This window comes from Gymnoscopelus braueri, assembly GCF_963280865.1.
Source record: "Gymnoscopelus braueri genome assembly, chromosome: 17".
NCBI classification, from domain to species: Eukaryota; Metazoa; Chordata; class Actinopteri; order Myctophiformes; family Myctophidae; genus Gymnoscopelus; species Gymnoscopelus braueri.
In genome coordinates, this window is record NC_137617.1 from 16,869,940 (window position 1) to 16,895,055 (window position 25,116).

Sequence of the window (25,116 nt, forward strand, 5' to 3'; positions counted from 1 at the left end):
TATTAAGACCACTTAGAATTCTCTGGAAGCATTAGGCATAATGTTATTGCAAGGGAGATGTAAGTATAGGCAGTGACTGAGATGGCTATGCAGGCGGAATTTTCAGGTTAGAAAAAATCAGGTTTTAATGAAAGGTCCAAATCCAATTTTAGAAAAACAAACAAACTGGATGGATGAATAATGAGGGCTAAATTGAAGATTACAGAATAATATGAGTCACTATCCCCGTTTAATTTTCTTTTCACATGATTTAAATTAGCTTGACAGTTTGGGGTCTACTATATGAAGCATGGCTGTAAATGACATGGATAAAAATTGAAACAACAAGATGGACAGATTTCTATGAATACCATTAAAATTCCCATTGTGTAAAGCTATACTGTTGACGTGGAAGGTTTCGCAGATTTGCATCATGTGTTGTATTGTACAGTATGTAACAGGCATGACTTGGATCTTTCTTGTCCATGAAGAGCACTCTTCATCATAGACCAGTGGTTCTCAAAGTGGGGGGTTCCAGGGGGTCCCCAGCTAAATTGGTTAAGATTGCATCAAAATCAGTTCAACCATTTAAACCTTATACGGCTATATGAAAATAGCCGATCTACAAGCTCACAAGCTCAAAAAAATCCTGAAAACAATTGGATACATTTTGAATAGTTTTTAATCATTTTAAAATCACAAATATTGTATGAGGGTCCCTGGCATAAAATCCTTTCTGATAGGGGTCCGCGGCCAAATACATTTGGGGGTCCTTAACATGAAAAAAATCTTGAGAACCACTGTCATAAACAGTTATACAATATGCGTATAATTATGAATCCAGTAGCCAAACTGATAGATTTGCATCGATAAGGCCTTAAGCCTACTCCATCCCACGACGCACAACTGATTTTCAGTTGTTTTCAACAAGCGACAACGTCATGCAATGGAGTAGAAATTATTCTTTAATCCACTTTTCATATCCCAAGTGCATGAGGATCCCCCACCCTCCCTTAGGTTGCGGAATTATTCATAACACAAAATAAGGATATAAATCTCTCAGAGTCATGCAGTAAATCTCCAAAACATGCGGTGAAATGTCTCTCCATCCAGAATCGTCAATAGATCTCGTTGGGTGTTAGGTGTGGTTGGGTGCAGCACTTATTCTGGCAGTGTGGAACCAGGCAGCTCATTGGTCAATGTGTGCCACCGCTCCACCTTGGTGCCTTTGTTCTTCAGACAGTCTATCCAGTGTTGGAGCGTTTCCCCTTGTGAGTGACACCCTAAGGACACTCCTCCTAGTGGGTGCAGACAAGGGAAAGAAATGATATGTTTAAAGACAACAAATAATGGTGTCCTACAAAAATCATGTTTTTGTTTGGTTAATGTCTTTTTGAAGCTTCCCCATGAACAATGCTGGTAGTTTCTTGCGCTCTGCATATCTCAAATGCATGAATGTAGTGTTTTACAACTAAATGTGGTCTTTGGTCACTGAATCCAGGTTTGACACAGGGCACACATAGTTGTCTCCGCCAGGCCGAAAGGCATGGCGAGAGAGTATGTTTTGCCCCCTGTCCGTCCGTCCGTGTGTCCGTCCGTCCGTGTGTCCGTCCGTCATTCTGTCTGTGGACAGCTAATCTCCGGCACCGTTGGCTTGCTCGCAGTGAAACTGTGCACACACACTCCCTGGATGCCACAGCAGAACCTCTGCCCCAAATTTTTCACATGGGCCTTTTTTAGCGCCACCAGGAGGCCGATTTGTGCAAAACATATTTTTTGACAGTACTCCTACAGATTTTGTCCAAAAATCCCGCAAATCGGTACACAGTATCTCTATAGTCATTAAACGAAACGGGTCTTTCAGATTTTTCATATTCCATCCTGATTGGCTAAAAATGGCTTCCAAAGTTTGTAGGAGTGCTCCGTTTTGAACAAAATGCCTCAAATCATAAACACAGCACGCAATTTCCTTGAAATTTTGCACGTATATTTCCACTATGCCGAGGAAGAAATGCCACTTGAATTTTCAAATCAGCCTCATGGTGGCGCTATAACAGGCCGATTCGTGTTTTTACCTATAACTGCACCGATCTGTGTCAAACTTTGTAAGCGCACTCCCCTAGAGGTCAAGGAAAAACCTTTGCCCTGCATTTTTCACATCTGCCTTGTATAGCACCACCAGGAGGCCGACTTATATAAAACCATTTTTTTTATATACTCCTTCCGATTTTATCCAAATTTCACGCAAATCGGTACACATGATCTCTATAGTCATGTGATCAAGACGGATGTGTTTGATTTTCCATATTCCATCCTGATTGACTAAGATTGACATCTAAAGTTTGCAGTAGTGGCTTGTTTTGAACAAATATGCCGCAAATCATGAACGTGGCGTCCGATTGCGGTCAAACTGCACGCACATTCACACTATGTTGAGGAGCAAATGTCACCCTTTTCACATTGGCCTATTATAGCGCCACCAGGAGGTCACAATAACCTACCTGACCTGGCGGAGACCTGTGCTCCGAGGAGCACTTTTTCTAGTTTAACATAGTTTAACTCCTTTAACACCTTGATAGTAGAATCCTCTGACCCCAGCCCCCTCCCCTACTCTCTCTGTAAATATACCTTGTGATTCTACTGAGATTTATTCCGGTTTTGTAGTATATTTGTATTGTATTGTTTTGTCTGTATTATATGTATTACTGATGAATTGACTACAAAGGACCACGATGGAAACAAGCCCCTTTTGTGTTATCCTTTTAGCATAACCTGTACTACCTGTAGTGTTAATAAGCATGTTAATAAAGTATTCAATCAATCATCACAACACGGACAGTCTGTAATGTCACAGGCCAAACGCTAATCAGAGGCTCACTAAATGCATAATTTACATGCATTGATCAATGAGGAAGTATGCAGGTCAGAGGTCAGTTGAGCGATACACAACGAGCACTCCAACATCCCTGACATGATGCATGGGTCCCGTCAATAAGGAAGTGACTGGCTTGCTATGTTATCATTGCAGATTTTTCTTTTCAGATTGTTCTCTGTGGATATTTGTTGGATTATCCAAATTCTGCAGGACCAAACGTATACATATTCATACATACTGTAATACTAAAGGAGGCCAAAGCTCCTTTAGGGACATTTATTGAACAGAGATAATTTTTCGAAGGATTGAAAACACACGCGTGGTCTTCAAAACAGAACACTACTCATGGTGAGAGTATAAATTGTTTAAGATCTGAAGTCTTCTGACAATGTCTTTGGCAAAATCTGTTGTATGTGAACTATTATTGCATTATTAGTAGCTACCGGGCATGATGTCATGTGTGATTTCAAGAGCTGTCAATCAAGTAACACTTCCAACTGGGTTTCAGAGAAGCGTGATACTGACAATGATACTGACATGATACAGACATGATACTGACATGATACTGACAATGATACTGACAATGATACTGACATGATACAGACATGATACTGACATGATACTGACAATGATACTGACAATGATACTGACATGATACTGACATGATACTGACATGATACTGACAATGATACTGACAATGATACTGACAATGATACTGACATGATACTGACATGATACTGACATGATACTGACATGATACTGACATGATACTGACAATGATACTGACAATGATACTGACAACGATACTGACAACGATACTGACAATGATACTGACATGATACTGACATGATACTGACAATAATATTGACATGATACTGACAATGATACTGACAATGATACTGACATGATACTGACATGATACTGACAATGATACTGACATGATACTGACCATGATACTGACCATGATACTCACATGATACTGTCAGTATAATTGTCAGTATAATTGTCAGATACTGACCATGATACTGACATGATAATGACCAAGTGTTTTAGTAAATGAATGCCCTACTTCATCATACTACAGTCTCACACGTAAGTAACACAAATAGCCGATCTACAAGCTCACTAAACGTGATCTGATATTTTTGAAGTGAAAGTGTGTCTGTGGGTTTTATAAATATTGACCAATGAAAAGTATTAACAAGATCTTGTGTCTAAATAAAAACTGCATTGGGTCCATTGGAAGACTGAATAGTAACAGTTTTCGACATACAAGATTTCCACCGTCCACTCTCAACTCACCTATGAAGTCATTAGATTTTCCAAGGTCATAGTCCCATACAGTAACCTCCAGTGTCTTGGAGGAAAGCTCTGTGAAAGAGATCTCATAGAAGAACTCCTGCGCACAAAGGAGAAAAGCCAGTATCCATACATTGGTCCGTCACGTGGTCAATGCTGCTTCAACAGATCAGCACTGATAGAAGGCATGAGCTTCGAAAAATAAAAGTAAAAAAAGACTATCCATCTACAGTATGTTCAGAGTGGTCTTGAGGTACTGAGTATCAATATTTAGGATCTAATAAATACAAGCATTTAAAAGTTTCAAGCTTTTATACAGTATAGTTTTTGTGTCTTCATATATATTTACTGACCTATAAACAACATCTTTAAAACATTAAGGCATTTATATAAAACAAATCAGAATCATATAATTATAAGGTCTCGATTGGTTATGCTGAACTGTAATGTAGAAGTGACATAGAGTGAACATCGACGTTATTAACACTGGAAATTACATTTTCATATTGACAGTGAAGGCTTGTGCACGCCTTCAGTTTCTGTAGTAAATATCCAAGGCAATTAAAGAAAGAACTCCTGCATGTTGTCCTTCAACTTTAAATAAACATAATTAGAGAGCTTCATCGTGTAAAGATGAGAAACAAAGAACATTCCAGACAGATATCCAACACCTCCTCAGGTGAGGCCAATCAGGGACCACGGACCATGAGCTGTCAGCAGTGTATGTACTGTTGTATCTATTATATCCTCCTATAATTCTGCAAACCTCTGTCACCAAAACCTGTCACTCAAACCTGTCCTCAAAATCTCTTTGTTCTGCCCGGTTCTCCTCAATGGCTGGAGCAAAAGATCTACATTTGCACACGGACCATTGACCATTAGCATATCTCTGCTGTCCGGCAGAAACCAGCTAACATTTTTCAGGAAATGAAAAAAAGTGTGGAGTTGGAGGTTTTGTTCATCATTGATAAGAGCAGCTGAATGGACCTCTAAGCTCACAATGAGGTTGGAGGTCAAAAGGGGGTGGAGCCTGGAGTCAGCAAAACCAGCAAACTCCGGTGGATTTAGCTGGTTTAGCAGAAAGTTTGAGGATCCAATGGAGTTAGCTAGTTTTGTCAGAGGTGCTTTTTAATGCTTTTCATTGGTTAAATATTTTTTTACCAACACACAGACATAAAGGGTGTTCAATGGCCCTGATTTATGGAAAAAAATGCAAAAGCATCAAAACGGAGTTAGCTGGTTTCTGCGGACAGCAACGATATTCATTGAATATGGTATTGAATATATTGGAATACCATATTCATTGAATATGGTATTGAATATATTGGAAGGGGTCCTTGGGGACAAAAAGGTTTGCGACTATTGCTGTACAGCACATAGCCCAAAGTGTGTTAATACTTTGACTGCACACATCCCTGGGTATGGACTAGTATGATTTATGGAATCTGTGTGTGTCTGTCAGTCACACATAATTTGTTCCAGGCAGAACTCAGACTCAAACTTGGCGTGCGTGTCTTATATAACTCTGAGGTGTGCAGAGCTGAATGGTAATTCAGACAGACCAACAGTTTCCGAGATACGAAAGAAAATGTATATCTGTATGTCGGCTCGGGTCTGTGAAAGAGGCGGAATTTATTGTGTGTGTGTACGGGAGATTGTATGGATAGGCTTCCCTGATTGGCCAACCAAACAGTCGGCCTCACGGATTGGGCGTCACGTCAAGTTTGTGTCGCTAAGCCTGTACAAATCCCTGGTTGGTTAACCCGACCCGTCGGTAGAACTTAACGCATAACATTTGTGCCGCATAGCAGTATAAGTTGAACAACTTGCATCGTTCACGACATGCATGTCCCTAAATAGGGCGCCGTCCTAATTTAGCTAATTAGAAGACACATCCCACCTCAAAATAAAAGGTTACAAAAAATAAAAATTTGAATTGCCACATTCAATCATATAATAGTACAAATAGAGACTAGGAATAAATTAAGAAGAAAAAAAGAATATAGAAAAATATAGATTTAGCGATAATGAAAATGTACTAAGATCACACAAACAGGACTTCAGTACCTGGGCATCAGAAGATAATGAATCCTTAGTGAATAATACATCTGGTAGAAATCAAATAGGAATATTCCCTGTCTGATCACATTCAAAACAACATTTTACACATTAAGTAGCAACTGATCATTAGAGTCTCTACAGCAGTGGTTCTTAACCTTTTTCATGTCAAGGACCCCCAAACTTATATGTATTAGGCTGCAGCAGACCCCCATCTGAAAATATTTTGTGCCAGGGACAGAATCGAGACAAGACAGCTAAACCCCATAATGAGTTCATCCTTTATTTGGCAGGTTTTGTATAATTATAAATATAATTACTTTTGTTTTGATAATCACTTCTCTGTTGAGACATCTGGCATGGTTAGATTCGTGCCCAGCAATTAAAGACTTCAGGGGAACACGCACATTTTGTATATAATTATATTTAGTAGCCGTCTCAGCCCTCAGCCCAACGTCTCAGCCCTCTCCCCAATGAACAGTAACATTTTCAATGTGTGAATATACCCATTTGTAACTTTGACAGCGTACAAATGTACTAATGGACCCTTACGGTAAGGCTCCATTTGGTAAGGTTACATTTGTACCCTTCTCAGAGTTAAATCAACACTGAGGAAATTACCCCTGTGGAAACTGTGCACAAGACTTCCAAGAATAAACACTTTATCCACACACAGGCAAACAGTTCCCTATCAAAAGAGTAATCACCTGATTCTCCACTCATGTAGTTTACATGCTGCGTTGTCCTTGTGGTTTATCACACGGAGATAAAACCCATTAGAACATGTACTGTAAGAAATGCATCCGTGAACAAGAGAGTGCAATACACATCAATTACCCTGATTATCCTGTCTGTTCTTAAACAAATTAAACCCCTCCTTTTCCCATCTACACCAGTGGATATCAAAGTGGGGTCGGAGGGGGTCCCCAGATAAATTGATAGTTGGGAACCAAATGGACTCTTACAGGTCTGTAACTCTGAGAGTGCACAAATGGAACCAATGGACCCTTACAGGTCTTTGGTTCCATTTTTACACTCTCGAGTTATGAGGGTCCATGGCCCTAATACACGGTTTGTATATTATTGGAATTATGGAAGAGATTAAATTAATTGTATATATTAATCAATGTTAGTATATAAATATGATATTGTTTATATTGTAGAATGTCCAATTTGAATGGTGGGATGTTTCTTCTAATTAGCTAAATGTATACAGACTGCTGACAGCTCATGGCCACAGCTCACGGCCTCTCCTAAGGCGGTGTTGGATATATTGTCAATTCAGAATCTGCGGTGGGTGCTCAAAAACATAGATACACAATGAGGCAAGACAAGAATTCAGATTTCAAAGTATGAGCGTATTTTTCTCGAGTAGACAAAACACTGAATGGTCTCAGCTTATATACGAGCTACCCCAATGGCTTCCTACATAGTCATGAACCCTTTGTTTAACTCAGAGTTTAACCTCTTCGGCACGAACCCCTGGCACTAAGCAGGAAACTTCTCACAGCAGGTAAGCAGGAACCTACTCGCAGCAGGAAACTTAACACACACAGGAGATCACGAGAACAGGAGAGATCAAAGTGAGTCTCGATACACATCCTCAGCTGCTGCAGGAGGCAGCTGTCAGCTATTTATATACAGTATATAAATGAGTTCATATTAAATGTTCACTTCTCAAAAATCCTCGACAATTATCTGTCTGGAATGTTTTTTATTCCTAATCTTTTTCTAATGGTTTAAGCTCTAAGGTCCAAAATATTTTTGGGGAAATTGTATTGCAAGTTCAATTCTATTTTGATAAAAGCTGGCATCTGTTAATGTGAAGTCTACTTGTGGAACTGTTTGCCATTTTCTCTAGAAGAAGTATAATTTACGGTTATACTAATGATGTCTACTTTGGGAGCCCTTTGTCTAGAATGTCAAGATCGTAATAGCTAAGGGAGCAAAAAAAGAACAATATTGTGCAAGAGAATGTTATAGTTAGTTATAATTGGCAAGAGAATGGGTGTTGATACTTGGTATACAGTATGGTGTCTCTGTGGACCGCCTATAGCCCTAAATGAGCTGTTCCTATACAACATACCACTGTTGCAAACCTAGAGGGGTTCAAAGTCCCTCGGGTCTAGACACACAAATATGCTTGGATATGGACACGCAGACGCACACATGCAGACGCGCGCACACACGCACACACACACACACACACACACACACACACACACACACACACACACACACACACACACACACACACACACACACACACACACACACACACACACACACACACACACACACACACACACACACACACACACACACACACACACAGTTGCCTACCTCATTAAACTCTGGGTTAAGTGTCTTTTTTATGACCACTGTTTTGTGCTTGGATTTCTTCTGCAGGTCTGGCTTCAGGTACCTGAGACAGAGGAATGTGATACCATTAAGTTATGGGCAACAGAGCAGAAAACTCTATTCATTGTCAATGTCATTCCTAAAGCAGTGCTGCATGGAGTGTTCTTGATCCAAATGTAAAGACCAATACCATTGAGATGTTGTCAAAGGTCACAGTAAAGTCTGGTACAAACAGCAAATCACCATTTCCACTTTGTTAAGGGCTGACGGCCGACACGTTTTCTTTTTCTTTTTCTTTTTCTTTACTAATTGGCACCACAATTCTAACACCACAGATTAAACAAATCTAGGTTTAATCAAGGACTGCAGCTATCGATTATTCTAGTGATTAAGTGTGATTATTCTATCAATTACTTTGGAGAATCGAAACCAGCAGATGTGTCTAGCAATGTGTCTCATTGCCACACGTTGTGAGCTTATAGATCTGGTTGTAGATCAGCTAGATTATGAATCGATCATTTTCATCATTTATGATCATTCAAATCGATTTGTTCGATTAACCACTGCACCCCTATAGTTTAATCCACGATCACTGAAATGAGTCCTTTGTACAGCGTGTTCCTTCCTCAAGCAAAATGGCACACTGAAATACGCAAATAGCACTAACAGCACAGCGGTTCATTTCTCAAGATATTTTTAAGCCACAGCCACAGTGAGAGCATAGCGAATCTCGCACATTTACTTCCCTCCCGCCACCCACAGCTCGTATAGTGTGTACGCACATACAGCACTGCATGTTCCCACACACTCTCAGACACAACAAAGCAGCTGCGGAGGAAGCTTTTACCCACAGAAGGTCAGAGATTGAAAATGTGTGCATACGCGTCAATAAACAATTTGTAGCCTACAGTCTTATTTATACCGGCGATTCTCAACCTGTGGGCCGGGCCCACCTGGTGGGCCATGAGGATAATGCACATGTGGGCCCCGAAATAATTGGTAAAACACTAAGATTTATATTGATCCAAGCCGGAACGCAATTGATTGATTGAGTGATTGATTGATCATTAAAATAAAAAATGCACCTGGCCCACCCGTCTGACCACCTGTCATGTTAATTGGTCAGATGGGTGGGCCACGAACGCTTTCAAGATTTTCAAGTGGGCCCTGATCCAGAAAAGGTTGAGAACCACTGTCTTATACTGCATGTCCACAGTAAAACTGACATGTGTTATTTTCACTCAGAGTGTCAAAATGTAGCGTAGCCTAACACAAGGGATTTTACTGTGACGATGTGTGTGTGTGTGTGTGTGTGTGTGTGTGTGTGTGTGTGTGGGGGGGGAGTGAGAGGTAGAGAGAGGGAGGAGAGTAGGGAAGTGTGACTGTATAGAAATGGGATGAATACGAGATTAAGGGACACAGCGAGAGGAGAGGCACTGTGTGTGTGTGTGTGTGTGTGTGTGTGTGTGTGTGTGTGTGTGTGTGTGTGTGTGTGTGTGTGTGTGTGTGTGTGTGTGTGTGTGTGTGTGTGTGTGTGTGTGTGTGTGTGTGTGTGTGTGTGTGTGTACTTGTTTTACTATACTTGTGAGAGGACAATTTTCCTGGTTTCCATGGTTGATTTATAGTTGGTGTCACACACCAAAAATAGCAGATCTACAAGCTCACAACGCCCTGCACTGCGACACGTTATGAGCTTGTAGATCGGCAAATTTCGGTTTTAGAAAATAATGTACAAAATAGCATTCATCCTAAAATGTTGATATCCTCACAAGTATAGCAATACAAACGTGTGTGTATGTCCGCGCGCGTGTGCGTGTGGTGGGGTAGTACAAACATATTGGCATATCTATTTGTATGCTGCGCTTGTTCTTTAACCACAGGGTGATTTACTGATATTGCTGCTGTTGAGGAATATTTCATCCAAGAATGTCTCTACGTGTGTGTGTGTGTGTGTGTGTGTGTGTGTGTGTGTGTGTGTGTGTGTGTGTGTGTGTGTGTGTGTGTGTGTGTGTGTGTGTGTGTGTGTGTGTGTGTGTGTGTGTGTGTGTGTGTGTGTGTGTGTGTGCGTGCGTGCGTCTGTGTACAGAAAGCGCGAGCCAAAGCATGATGTATTCTATGGCATTTTACTTCTTGGTGCAACCTCTCGAGGTCATCAGCGACATTCAGGATAACATTAAAGCGGTGGGCGGTTCAGCCTATTTGTATGGATTATGTGATATATGGATTCAACATGTCTCATTCCGCCTCCTCTCTGCCCCCCCCACCCACACATAATATATATATATATATACTGTATATCGTTGCTGTCGGGCAGAAACCTACTATCTCCATATTCTAACTGTTAGCTCCGCGATCATACCAGAGCGTCACACAAAAGTATCAAAAGTAGCAGATCCACAAGCTCGAAGCGCGGCGCTTCCGAGCTTGTGGATCTGCTACTTTTGCTGCTGTTGAATTTGAATCCTGAAAAGTAACAGTTTTGGACATATGAGGTTTCCACCCCCACAGAGACAACAGACTTTCTTTTGCACAGAGCAGCTCTCTGCCATGAATCACAGCATTTGTCATACTTTTGCAATTTCAGTGTCCCCTGTGCCAATTTGTCCTGCAGTCCACCACCACCACCACCATTGGCTTAGAATACAAAACAACAGTAGATCACATGAGGATGTGTTCTTCAATCTATCAGACTTTTAGAAGGGTGTCAATACGTTTGTAATTACTTTGACAGATGAGTAAAATACTTGACACGGGGCTTCCAACAACAACATGGGAGGTGCCCTCATCTATCTCCATTACTTCTAATCTATAGGGTTAACCTAAACCAATCCATCACCGGGTCAGCAGCAACAATAGGTGTCACATGGGTCCAATCGGAGCCACTGGTCAACAATTGCCCCACACAGCTATTAAGGAGGAGAGGGAGATTGGGGCCAGATAGGTCATGTTGAAATGGCTGTGCAATGGGGCTTGAAAGATATAACGCCCCCATCAGTCTTAAGAGTGCATTCATTACTGCCAGTGGAAAATAGTATACCATTTCATAATAGGCTGTATGCACAGCAGCCATATTGGAAGGAAATTGGACCTCTTCCTTACTTCCTTCACAGGTGTTACCAATGATGCTAATGAAGGCTCTGTTCCATTTTGTGTAGCACAGTGGTTCTCAAACTTTTTAATTTCAAGGACCCCCATAACTCTGAGCGTGTACAAATGGAACCGAATGGACCCGTAAGGTTTGTACACTCTCAGAGTTACACACCCGTAAGGGGCCATTTGGAACCCCCTGAAGGAACCATGAGGGTCCCTGGACCACACTTTTGAGACCCACTGGTGTTTCCAATGAACCAACATGCACAACATCAGCACCCTGACTCTGTTTGACCAGAATGGAACAGAGCCTTAATTAGACAGTATTATTGGCAACACCTGTTAAGGAAGTAAGAAGAGGCCCAATTTCTTTCCAATATGGCTGCTGTGCAAACAGCCTAATCCACAAAATACAGACATATGGAGTTCTATTGCTTTGGACACGTTCGTATGATCACATGTAAAATTCAACCAATACACATGAAACAGCATGACCTTCACATTAAAATGTGGTATCCTCACGTTTTAACATAGGGGTCCGAGAAGCCGTTGACATCCATGGCTGCTAGGTGGGCACAGCGTTTCACGCCTACGCAAAGGCCGCCACGGGCCCTGTCCTTGGCCTCGCCCTGGAGATCGCCCTCACCGGACGGGGGGAGGTACTGCAGGCAGAGCAGCAAGCGGCCCCTCTCCTCCAGGCTTGTCTGCTGCTCGTTCTCCCACTGAGAGAGAGAGAGAACGTACAAGAGGACAAACCGAGTAATGTTTAGAAAGGCAGAGAGTAAACAAGCTCCATTTCCTCCATAATTCTGCAGCTGTTGGGTGTTTTGCAGGTGGTTTCAACCACTTAAGCGCCTTTGTGAGATGATTTGTCCACAGTTCAAAACAGGTGGCGCGACTATTACGGTACAACAGGAGGAGTTTTGATCCACCGTGAAAAGACAGCTTGTCACATACTCTTTATGAGTGTTCTGATTGATCTGCGATTCCATCTGCAACCCAGCAGAGGCAACAGTAAAAAGTATCCCTCACAGCTCTCAAGTTATTTATAAAAAAAAGACCCTCAGAGCACAGTGAATCTGCCCTCTCATTTGTTCCTGCCATCCACAAAGCCTCGGAGATGTAGATAATTGACATCCAAAAAACATCAATTATAACAATGAGGCGTTAGGCGACTGACACCCAATTCTGTACTCTAGTCTTATAGTATAGACCTGTCACAGAGATAAAGGGAAACGTCATCCTTTAAAGCCTGGTTATTATGTGTCGGTGACAAAGTGTTGCTTGACAAAAATAACGTATTTTCAACTGGGTGTTTTCAGCGTTATTTTCAAAATTGAAGTGGTTGACCTGCTGCACCGCGTGTGTGTGCCACAGACAATATGGCGGTGTGATCAAAACACCTGACAGCAGGCACCAGCAGCAGCGCTGGAACAGATTAAAAGTGACAGATGCAAGTAGGCTAGACAAGGAAGCAGCAACTGGAAGTGATGCTCTCTTAGGCCCCGTGACTCACCCCCATGGCCAGAGGCACCGCCACACGTAGTACGCGTTATTTATAGTGACCGTGTGCCGCTGATATGCCGAGATGTTTTTGTCACTTCACGTGTGCGCCTCTTCGAATAACAAGGTGGCCGTCTTAGTAATTTGATCACGGCAAAAGGGGTGCAGTGGCACTTACGTCTCATAGGCACAAGTTAAATGCCAAGTAGTATATATGATTATACCCTCTACTTCACTCTGATGTTTGGCACATGCATGTAGAATGGATAAGGTGCCTATCCCTTCAATCTCTGTTTAATATCTCTTCTCCTTTTATCTCTCCATCTCTCATTAAGTCTTATCTTGAGGAAAAGGGTGGAGAAAGACAAGTGGATCGATAGGCTCCACGCCCCACTTTTCTCCCCTTCCTCACTCTCTTCATCTAGTCCCTCTTTATTTCCAACTCTCCTTTCTCTCTCTCTCTCTCTCTCTCTCTCTCTCTCTCTCTCTCTCTCTCTGGGCTACCCAGTATGAATTGCTAATGTACCATCTGGTGTGATTAATACTGTATTGAAATTTAACGCTCAGACAAAATAATTTAGTGAGGATAATTCCCACCAGCTACACTACGTGGGCAATAAAAAACCTCCATAAATCAATAGGAAGTAACTCATTAGGCAGGTTGAGACAAACAGGCAAACGGCTACAACCACTGCTGCTGACACATGGCCAAGACAGATGGAACAGAGAGAAAAACAGCCAAAGATACAGAAGATTTATTTCAACCACTTAAGCTATGCAATACGTCGTACGACGATGTCACGAGAAAACAGCAAAAATATGCGTGGCAAGACATGGCAATGTCCATGGCAAATCTTTGATTAAAACCCAATTATTGAAATCTCCAACAAGGTATAGACTTGTACCATGCTACATTGATGCCTGTATCCACCTAGCATACAGTGGCTGACTTGCCACTCTCCAGGTTTTCTATACTATAGAAATACTACACTATCGTTTTAGACATTATGGCACATTAGGAGGATTTAGAATTTAGAAAAAGTATAATGTCCGATAATGACGAAAATGTCCATCACAAGCCGGCAGGATGATGACCCCTCCTCACAATGCATTGCAGTGCGATACGCCGTGAGCTTGTAGATCAACTATTTTCCGCTATTGTTTGAAACTGTTGGAAAATCTGCGCCCCAAAATAGGGACGCCAGGTTGAAAGTGGTTAAAACACAGTGAGATGGAGAAAAGAGACAGTTACAGTATACACACACCAGCTATCACAAGACACATCAGACAACCTGAAAAGAACGTAGCGACAGACACGCCGGCGGTAGACAATTTGAACGAGGAGGACCGGTCAAAATGGGGGACAGCCGGATAAATGGATTGTCAGGCAGACAGAGAGGAGAGTCACGTAGCCGGACAGACAGAGGTGACCAGGCCGGACGGCGGTCGTTACCTCTCTCAGATAGCAGGATATCCCTCTCAGGGCGGCACTCATCGCAGAGGGAGAAGACAGCTGGAGGAAGGAAGAAGAAGGGACAGAAAGAGATAAGCTTTACTGTTGGTGCACTTTGACTACACTTATTCCGACACCTGTTAATCCTGCATCACGCTAAGGACCATTCACACCAAGCACTATGACTAAAACGATAACTATATTGTTCACCTCCGTATGTCCGTATGTCACCTCCGTTGTCGTTATAGTAGTGGTGTGGACTCTGCCATCCACTTCATTTTTAAAACGATATATTTATAGCTATAGTTAGTTAAAGTGCTTCATGTCAACAGCCCTCAATTCCCATGCAGTCCAAGTGCAGAGGGCCTAGGAGGTAAGTATTCCTAAATCTCCTTGTTTCTAGTAGCCTACTCTATTTCTAATCCCCGGAAATTACTACCTGCTTACTCTTAATTGTTTTAATTATTATTATTATTAATTAATTTCTTTCTTTCTTTTTAGAACTATTATTTGTTCTTCCTAGCTGCATCTCTTTTTCTGCATCGGTCCTGTGTTTCATATAAATGTGGTACTGTATGCCAACTGAATTTCCCCCGCAGGATCAATAAAGGCCTATACTGTATCTATCTAAGGGGAAATGCGGAGGACAGAGAGTGTGAGGAGGGTAAGGGCTTACTTTGTCATACGACTGTATCAGCCGGAAATAACTAGATTTTTTATAAATTAGCAATTTCTGTCGAGCAACACGGTTGTGTGCCGAAGTATAAATTAGCCCTGGGGGTGCGCAAAGGATGAATGCATGGGGGGGATAAAATGGAGAACTGAGGGAGAATTCTACTTTGAACAATACAGGCCTGACAGCGTCTGGTCTATTGGATGACAAGGGGCTTTAGCTTTTGATCATCAACAGGCCACTCACCGAGATAGGCCAATCTAATACCAGCAGCCGCTCTATGGCTCTTACTAATAGAAAACAAACCCCCCCCAGCATGAAGCTACCTCCCTATTTCACTTATCTATCTCCTCCTACTCTCCACCACGCTCATTTATTTTTAATCCACTTGCTTCTGATCTCTCAGACTTTGTCTCTCCCTCTCCATTGATGTCCCTCTGCTGTTCGTCTCTACCTTCTCTGCTTTACCACTGTCTAAATCTACCCTTTTCCCTTTCGCATGGGGGCTGCTACCGGTATTCAGATTGTATGATAGGAAGCATAAAAATCATAGACGTCTGTTTAGAGGGCAGTGGAATAAATCTCAAATAATGTGGAAGTAGATAAGCTTCGATATATGAGATAGTTTTTGAGTAATGGCTTTAGATATCTAGAGAAATGTGCGAGTGTAGACCTCCACCAAGGAGGCAGTTTATCCATAGAGTGTCGTGGTGGTTGTGGCACAAACTGCCACATCCCCTTATGGGAAAAGTAGCAATTTCATACTTTTACAAGGACGCCCCACAAGGACATGGCCCTCTCTGAAGGCATTTGATTAACTGGAAATGGGTGTGGTGTGGTCGGGGGTGGGGGGTGTGGCGGGGGGACCAGCAAGTCGGCAGCTCTGAGCCTAGTCTGATGACACCCCACAAGGTCTGGAGAATTCTCTTTTTTTTAAAGACAGAAGTAGACATAGCCCGGGGAGGTCAACCAGCAATCGTCAAAAAGATAATGAGTTATTCCATGCCCAATGACAAACTTTTCCACAAAGTTTCATGCAAATAATAACATAACTTTTAGAGATATCCTACTCTAACAGTCAGAGAGACAAACTGAATGTGGCAAAAATATAAGCCCTGTCCATTTGACGAATGCATTGTAGGTACGGTGCACATTCTGTCTTTATTATAAGAGCTGGTTGAGTGTTTGTTGCAGGATGGCCCTGTGTGTTTGCTATGCTATACCTATCTTAGGATTGACATCTGCTTGACCAGTAAATCCACCCCCAACTGCGTAAGCATACTGATATACTTGTGTTGTTGTTGTGACACTACAGTATGGCCATGGTCACTGCTTTATCAGGACACTGACACCTACTGTATGCACAATGATACGAGATGCATGAGTTGTTTTCTCATTACTTTCTGCTCTTTTCCATGACTCATATCTCCTGCTAGTGTGGCCAGTACTATATATATTCTCTATGTGTTTAATAAACCACAGAGCTTATATATGAAGCTGCCTTGGCGTCATCTTGTTCTGTGAGCTTGCTGCTTGCTTACAGAGGAATCTGAATCATCACTCACCGCCCATAATAAAGGATCCCTCTTAGGACCACGCCGAGGGTCTACTAAACTCAAAACAAGGTATTTTAAACTTTTGCCTTTCCTCTTCCCCGCTCTCCCGTCTTCTTATCCCTTATGCTTAATTTATACTCAGTTCCACACTGGTGCCGTGTGCTGAAAATAGCCGATCGGCAAGCTCACAATACGTCACTAACCCTCTACCCTACAGCCCTGTCCCTGCTTTATTGTCTTTTCCTCCCTCCGATTATTTTTGGCAATCATCGGTTGTCGTCGTCGGACAATGCAGCGACAGTCAAAGATGACCAAGATCAGACAGTGAGTGACAGGGTGACACGAGGAGACCTCTGCCATGAGTCGGACTCAAACCCTCAACGTTACACGAGCACATGGCATTTCACCTCTAAGAGTGTCATTGTCTCAATTGCGTACTCCCTCCATGTCGCCTGCCTTCATCCTCTCATTGGATGCACATGTCAGACTCTGCCACGTTTTCCCCCATTATGACCACTTTAGCTCTCACATTCTCTGTGCAAACTCCTTTTAGCTCTTGCCTCTCTGGTTGCAGCTCTTTGCACTCACTTTCTAGACGTCTTTTGGCCCTGTCAGTGTCTCTGACCTACTCACTGTCTGTCCATCTGTTAGGCTGCCTGTTCATCTGCTTGTCTAGCCCGCTCTCTCTCTTCCCCTCTTCTTCTCCCTCTTCCTCTCCCTCTCTCTCTCTCCCTCTCTCAGCCTCCCTCCCTCTCTCTCTCTCTCTCTCTCTCTCTCTCTCTCTCTCTCTCTCTCTCTCTCTCTCTCTCTCTCTCACAGGGGGTGGGTGCTCCAGACAGATGTTAAAGTGTTTGGTCTGGTCAGGCTTCACGCGGCGCAGGGCAATCCGTGACTCCCCAATGAACTCATTATGCGTCAACTTGTCCTCGTCGCACACCGACACCCTGGAAGAAAGAGGGAGAGAGACAAAGAGAGAGAGACAAGGGGAGACAGAAAGAAAAGCAGGGTAAAGTAAGGTGAGGAGACAAGGAAGCAGAGGAATTCAAAGGAAAGAGAGCAGAGGCAGGCTGTGTGGGGGAAAGCTCGACGGAAATAAGTAAACATACATCATTAGAAGAGAGATCAAAAAGAAAGTGTGACGTGCGGAAGGACGGACGTACGCGCGTGAGCGTGTGCATCTGTGTGTGTGTGTGTGTGTGTGAGTGAGCGCGAGAGAGTGCTTCATTGCTACATAACTACAAGAAAAATGGCAGGTGGGAACAAAACAACCATCATACGTATATGGCCCGCATAGACTTCAACAAAAGCTTTTGTTCTGTGAATTGTTGGGCCCTCTGGCTGATTCTGTCCAAAACAATTGGCTGTCCAGACAAATACATGCAGATACTGAGAAGAATGCTGCATTTCAGACACAGTTATAGGCCGCGGGTGAGGCAGATGAGTGGGAAGGCTAAAGGCTTGACCAACTTTTATACTTGTTATAACGACTATGGACAACGTTATTATGTTCATTACGGCAATATCGATGCACTGACTTCTTCAAACCATAACGCACAGCTAATAAGGCAACACAGTAAAAGTAGGCCGACACAGACTACACACGTAGTCTGACAATCTCTGCTCTGCTCCGCTTGAGCAATCTAACTATGGGTGTGCAGTGCATGCACCCTTATAACAAACAGCACTGTCCGTGGTTCTGGATTCCATACAATCCAGAGCTGTTCCCCTGCCTACACACAACAAATAGCGCTGTCCATGGTTCTGGATTCCATACAGTCCACATCTGTCCCTACAACACCATAGACTGTAAAGGGACTGAGGGATCGTGACGTCACCCATTGGTTTCTACAGACCCGTTTTGAAGCCCTAGTGGGGCTTCAAAAAAAAAAAGAAGCAAAAAATGGCAACCACAACCAGTGCGCTATTGGTGGGTAAGGGTGCGTGAGGGGTGGGTCTTCGCTCAGCATAACCCAATCACAAGCCCAGAAAGCATACTCTACTTTATCATACATTTTAAAATGAGTGGGACCATAGCTTACACAAACGCATATCATAATGTGTGGATGAAGACTCGAAACTAGCGATTGAAGTCTTTATGAAAAATATTACTACGGTAAAAAAAAAAAGTCGAGTCAAGTCCCCCATTGACTTCAATAGAATGACATTTATTTTGCATTTTTCATTACTTCCACGTTGGCTTCATTTTCAAGACCGAACCCTTGTCGCCTGCTCGACACACAACAAACAGCACTGTCCATGGTCCTGGATTCCATACAATCCACAGCTGTCACCAGGTGGCTGCAGCAACAATAACACAAAATAATACCATAATCAAGGCATATCTGCCTTTATTTGGATATTACAGTGAGGAAGCAGGAAGAGAGAGACAGGGAGTGACACGCAGCAAAGGTCGTCAGGCTCGGGCATTAGAGCCTATGGTGGTTTGCGCCTTAACCACTACACTAGGCCATCTGCGCCTGATATGTGCAGGTGACATGCTAGCAAGACTGCTGGTTTTACTCAGTAAATCGTAGCATTATCACTTTGGTTTCGGCATTAGCCATAACTAAGACTGTCTGTCTGTCTGTCTGTCTGTCTGTCTGTCTGTCTGTCTGTCTGTCTGTCTGTCTGTCTGTCTGTCTGTCTGTCTGTCTGTCTGTCATGAGGTGTGAGTGGTTGCGCATGTGTTTATTGCTTTACTCCTCCCATGTGTTTCTTGGTCCCTCCCTGTCAATCTCCTATATCATTTAGATATTCACGCCCACTCATCAACTCATTCAACCTGCACACCAATCTGCTGATGAATTCTATTGATTAACCATATAACTATATCTACTGTATGTACACAATTGTCAGCAGTAAATTTAGGTAAGGCTTAGCCCTCTGTAGCCTACATTACCCGCTGCCCCCGGCTGGATGGTTTGACTGAGTACTGACTCAACCGAGCTGCAGTATGCTGACGACAATGTCCTCGTGGCACGTTCAGAAAAGGACATACTGTGCATTCTGGATGCCTATGGCTCTCTTTCTCGCCTATGGGAGAAAGGGAGAATTATGATTGCCAGACCTTGGTCTGGCTATCATAATTCTCCCTTTCTCAAAATCAATTTATCTATCAAAATAAATAAGACCAGTAGTACAGTAATAGAACAATAAAACAGTAACACTCCTGTCGCACCCCCAACCATCTCTGTTGACAATACTAGATTGGAAAATGTGGACCACTTGCTTCACATACCTTTGAAGCCTTCTGTCCTCCAAAGCAAATTGATGCTGAAATACAACACCGTCTCAGTTGTGCCAGTGGGGCTTGCTCAAGACTAGAAAAGTGGTCTTAGAGAAGAAGTCCCGGCTTAGTTTACAAAGTGGTAAACTAAGCCTGGACTTCCCTACTGTAGGGATCAGAAATGCAGGACAAGTACAGCAGTCACCTGAAGGCACTAGAGGCACAACATCCTCAAGATCAGCAGGGAAGATAGACCAATGCCAGCATCCAGGAGGAAGCTGACACATCCCCACCAGCACTGCCACCATTGTCCAACACCAGCTCGACTAGTCATATCATCCATATGCCTTCCAAAACAAGTCCTATATTCCCAGCTTCTCACAGCAAAATGTGCCCCGGGAGGTCAAAAGTATATGTATAACGTCAACATTAAAGAGAACATTAAAAAGCTGCCACACAGACTTTGGCACTTGGGAAGACACAGCAACCAATAGGGTGACCTGGCACTATATAACAATGACCAGAAGACATAAGTAGAGAGAGCTTCCACCGAAAAGTCCCAAACTAAACCCACAACCACTGCAACTCACCTTGCCCACCCAGCCCACCCTGAACCAAAATATGTGGCTCCAGGATTGGCCTCTTTCCACCAAAGACCAACGAGGACATGTGCATGTGTGTGTGTGTGTGTGTGTGTGTGTGTGTGTGTGTGTGTGTGTGTGTATGTGTGTGTGTGTGTGTGTGTGTGTGTGTGTGTGTGTGTGTGTGTGTGTGTGTGTGTGTGTGTGTGTGTGTGTGTGTGTGTGTGTGTTTGTGTGTGTTTTTACCAGTCGGGGGATATGAGCATCCAAAGTGCGTCATGGTCCGCTTGTTTCACTGATGGTTCGCTTGTTTCACGGATGTGGCAACACCGGCGCTTGTTTCACGCACATGATTTGGCAACCCGGGAGCCAGCGAACACAAAAACTAATAAACAGCTGACATTTGGGGAAAGCGAAAAACGGCCTTCGGTGTTCTGTGCACATGGTAATGGTCAATGGCTGTGTGCAAATGCAGATCAATTGCTCCAGCCACTGAGGAGAACCGGGCAGAAGAGATTTTGGGGACGCGCTCACTCACAGAGCTTTGTAGAATTATAGGATTTGATTGCTGACTGACTGTCAGGAGGTGGAATTGAACCCAAAAGCAGAGTATGCATAGGGACAGGGTTTTAATGAGCAACATTCAGATCACAGTTAATCTATCAGTTAATCAATAGAATTCATCAGCAGAATGATGTGCAGGTTGGAACTGAATGAGTTGATGAGTGGGCGTGAATATCTAAATAATATAGGAGATTGACAGGGAGGGACCAAGAAACACATGGGAGGAGTAAAGCAATAAACACATGTGCAACCACTCACGCCTCATGACAGACAACTAATGCCAACACACAGCTGCGATTTAAAGAGTAAAACCAGCAGTCTTGCTAGCATGTCACCTGCACACGTCAGCATTCAGGTCTGTGGGGCGCAGATGGCCTAGTGTAGTGGTTAAGGCGCAAACCACCATAGGCACTAATGCCCGAGCCTGACGACCTGCTGAGTGTCACTCCCTGTCTCTCTCTTCACTGTAATATCCAAATAAAGGCAGAAAAGCCCCCCCCAAAAAAGAATATATATATATATATATATATATATATATATATATATATATATATATAATATAAAGGGATTCAGGTCTGTAAGAGAGTCCATGTGAAATTATAGGGGTATTTTGGCTGTTCGAGACACAGAGAGGCCAAATTAATGCAGAGAGTTCCGAACATATTGGCTCCTGTGGGGATTTAGAATGTCAGAGTGCATCAGGAGCACAGGATCATACTACTCGATCCATATTCATAGGCCCGTTCCAACATTTGTAACCCACCATCATCGCCTGGCTCTACATGTACGAGCAGCGTGGGAGAGAAAACAAAGAAGGAGTGAGACATGAGAGATAAAAAAGATTCTGCATCATGGTGCAGGATACAGACAGTGTGCGCGTGCGTGTGTGTGAATGTATGTGTGTGTGTGTGTGTGTGTGTGTGTGTGTGTGTGTGTGTGTGTGTGTGTGTGTGTGTGTGTGTGTGTGTGTGTGTGTGTGTGTGTGTGTGTGTGTGTGTGTGTGTGTGTGTGTGTGTGTGTGTGTGTGTGCTGCATGCGTGACACATGTGCATGTGTGAAAAGCACATGCACACACGCACGAGTGCAGAAGATTGTTGTGCTGCAATTTAAATTCAATCGAGCGATTGTGTTCCTCTCCATGCTTTATGTAAATGTGGATGAGAGACGTATGCGGGAGAGAGAGGAGGCAGTGATGAGGTGATGGTACAGGCAGGGAGGAATTGACACGGAATGTGTCCACTTTAGTTAGTCGACGCTTTTAACCAAATCCATAAGGGTGTGTCTGAAATGGTCTGTCTTCAGCTGCTCATGGAAAACACAGCATGCAGAAGTAGGCCTATGCAAGGTGTCGAGGGGGTGGGGGGTGGGGGGCAGATGCCTGGGGAAAACACTGAATAGCTCTTAAAGGGTTCCCAGGGGTAAAGTTTCAGTCCACTGCCTTATTAGCTAAAGGGAACCTGAGAACCAATTTTTCGCAGAGATCGAACGCGGCGAGGAAACCAATGGCCGGTGGCGGGGAGGGGGGCCAGGTGTTGGGGAGGGGGGGCAGGCAAAAGGAAACAAAGAGCGGGCAGTATGGAAACCAGGGTCAGAGGGGGGACAACACACAGAGCAGAGAGGGGAGGGAGAATGAACAAGTGGTTCGATAGGTCTTGGAAACACAGGCGAAGGGGGGTTGTGGGAGGGTCACGGCGGGTCTGTAATCACAGCGCCTGGGGAGGGGAGTGGGCCTGCTCGGCAGGGAAAGAGTTAAGTAGATCGAAAATAGATGGATCAAAAATAATGTGGGCTGGAGGGGTGGGGGTGGGGTGGGGTGGGGGTGGGTGGGGCTGGCTAGGGCACTGCCTGGGAATAATGCGTCGCTGTCGGATGGAAACCTTTGTAGCCAAAATGTCAAAAACTGTTACTTTTCATAAAATGGAAAAAAAGAATGTGTGTTCCAATGGATCCAATGTCATTATAGTCAGAGGCTTTTGTTACAATACAAGGTTTCTGCCCAACAGCAACGAACAGCTTTATAAATCTTTTACAATTACAGTGACAGCTGACATTTTCTGCTCCTGGGGGGGGGGAGGGAATCTCACCTCCCAGACAGCAGAGGGTGGGATGCTGAATTTAATTTGTGTGCAGAGTGATTGTCTCACTCATAAGGTGTCCAATCAGCGAAATACACCCCATTCGTCAGGGACACATAAATTAGCATAACGGTGCAGAGCTTTTGTTTATGCCTGAGACAGATTCCATGTGCTTGCGGATGATTCAGTATGTTGCTGATATCGTATGCATCATCATGCGTCATCAATGGATATTGAGGGTCTTTTGCCGCAGGGCTATTTGATAAGCCCACTTAAGGAGGGGCAGCAGAACAATAGATATTAACCAAGCATGCTGCAGAACACTCGTCTCGGATGAATAATAACACTATACTGTATTACAGCTGTATTCCATCTCATGTGCAATTTACTTGGCCGGCGTTGGGTTCTGGGTAGTAAAAAAAAGACCAACGTATTCTGGACCATTCTCTTCCAGGGTCATGATTTCGTATTGCATCTCTTAATAGTGCAAACAAACACTCCCTGTGGCAACTGCTAAACCGCACCATTGAATTAACAAAGTCTGGCCGGCTGATGGCCATCTGACCTTCTTTCCCCCAAGAGATCGATGGCATATCGTATTTATGCTGCACTCCCTCGCAGCGGCACAAAGTTTTTGTCACGGGCTGGGGCACTTCTGCCCCGGCGCTGACTCCAACCTCAATCTGTCACTACAGCAGAGACTCAGAAGCAGAGAGTGAGAGAGACTGACTGACTGAGAGAAACAGGGAAAGGAAGAGAGAAACTGATATTAGGGAGGGAAACATAAAGAGAGACTGAGTGAGAGAGAGAGAGAGAGAGAGAGAGAGAGAGAGAGAGAGAGAGATTGAGATTGAGATTGAATGAGAAAAAACTAGAAAAAGTGCTCCTCAGAGCACAGGTCTCCACCAGGTCAGGTAGGTTATAGTGGCCTCCTGGTGGCGCTATAATAGGCCAATGTGAAAAGGGTGGCATTTCTTCCTGGGCCTAGTGGGAATGTGCGCGCATTCATGATTTGAGGCATTTTGTTGCAAAAATGTGTTTTGCTAAATTAGACCTGCTGGTGGCGCTATAACAGGGAACAGGGCAATGTGAAAAGGGTGGCATTTCTTCCTCGGCCTAGTGGGAATGTGCGTGCAAATCTCCACGGAATTCAAACGCTGCGTTCATGATTTGAGACATTTTGTTCAAAATGGACCAATCCTGCAAACTTTGGAAGCCAACCTTAGCCAATCAGGATGGAATATGAAATATCGGACATATGCATCTTGATCACATGACTATAGAGATACGGTGTACCGATTTGCGTAATCTGTAGGAGTAATATCCAAAAATGGGTTTTGCACAAATCGGCCTCCTGGTGGCACTATAACAGGCCCATGTGAAAAATTGTGGAGAGGTTCTGAATTGGCATCCAGGGAGTGTGTGTGCGCAGTTTCGCAGCGACCGGGCCAACGGTGCCAGAGATTAGCTGCTAACGGACGGACAGGACACACGGACGGACGGACGGACGGACGGACGGACGGACGGACGGACGGACGGACGGACGGACGGACGGACGGACGGACGGACGGACGGACGGACAGACAGACAGGGGGTAAAACATACTCTCTCGCCAATGAGACAGATGACTGAGTGAAAGAGAGTGAGAGAAGAGACAGAGAGAGAGAGAGAGAGAGAGAGAGAAAAGGAACAGCTGAGAGAGAAAGAGAGCATAGTAAGCTGAGGAAAAAGAGACGGAAAAATCTTAGAAAAAAGGAATGAGAGAGAGAGAGGGAGAGAGAGAGAGAGAGAGAGACATCGGAAGATTGAAGGATTGAAGAAAC

At 43.7% G+C, this 25,116-nt stretch overlaps 1 protein-coding gene across 2 annotated transcripts in view; it reads right to left on the reverse strand.

The window, feature by feature from the left end:
- Positions 1-229: 229 nt before the first annotated feature.
- Positions 230-25,116, reverse strand: part of LOC308104133 (double C2-like domain-containing protein alpha) — a 57,019-nt gene continuing 32,132 nt past the window's right edge. For both annotated transcript variants that reach the window (XM_080454447.1, XM_080454446.1), the window contains exons 6-11: positions 17,665-17,791; positions 14,619-14,678; positions 12,185-12,384; positions 8,555-8,636; positions 4,157-4,253; positions 230-1,277 (exon numbers count right to left, since the gene is read on the reverse strand). In XM_080454447.1, the coding sequence (XP_080310573.1) occupies positions 1,141-1,277; positions 4,157-4,253; positions 8,555-8,636; positions 12,185-12,384; positions 14,619-14,678; positions 17,665-17,791 (703 nt within the window). In that variant the 3' untranslated portion in view covers positions 230-1,140. The remainder of the gene's footprint in view (positions 1,278-4,156; positions 4,254-8,554; positions 8,637-12,184; positions 12,385-14,618; positions 14,679-17,664; positions 17,792-25,116) is intronic.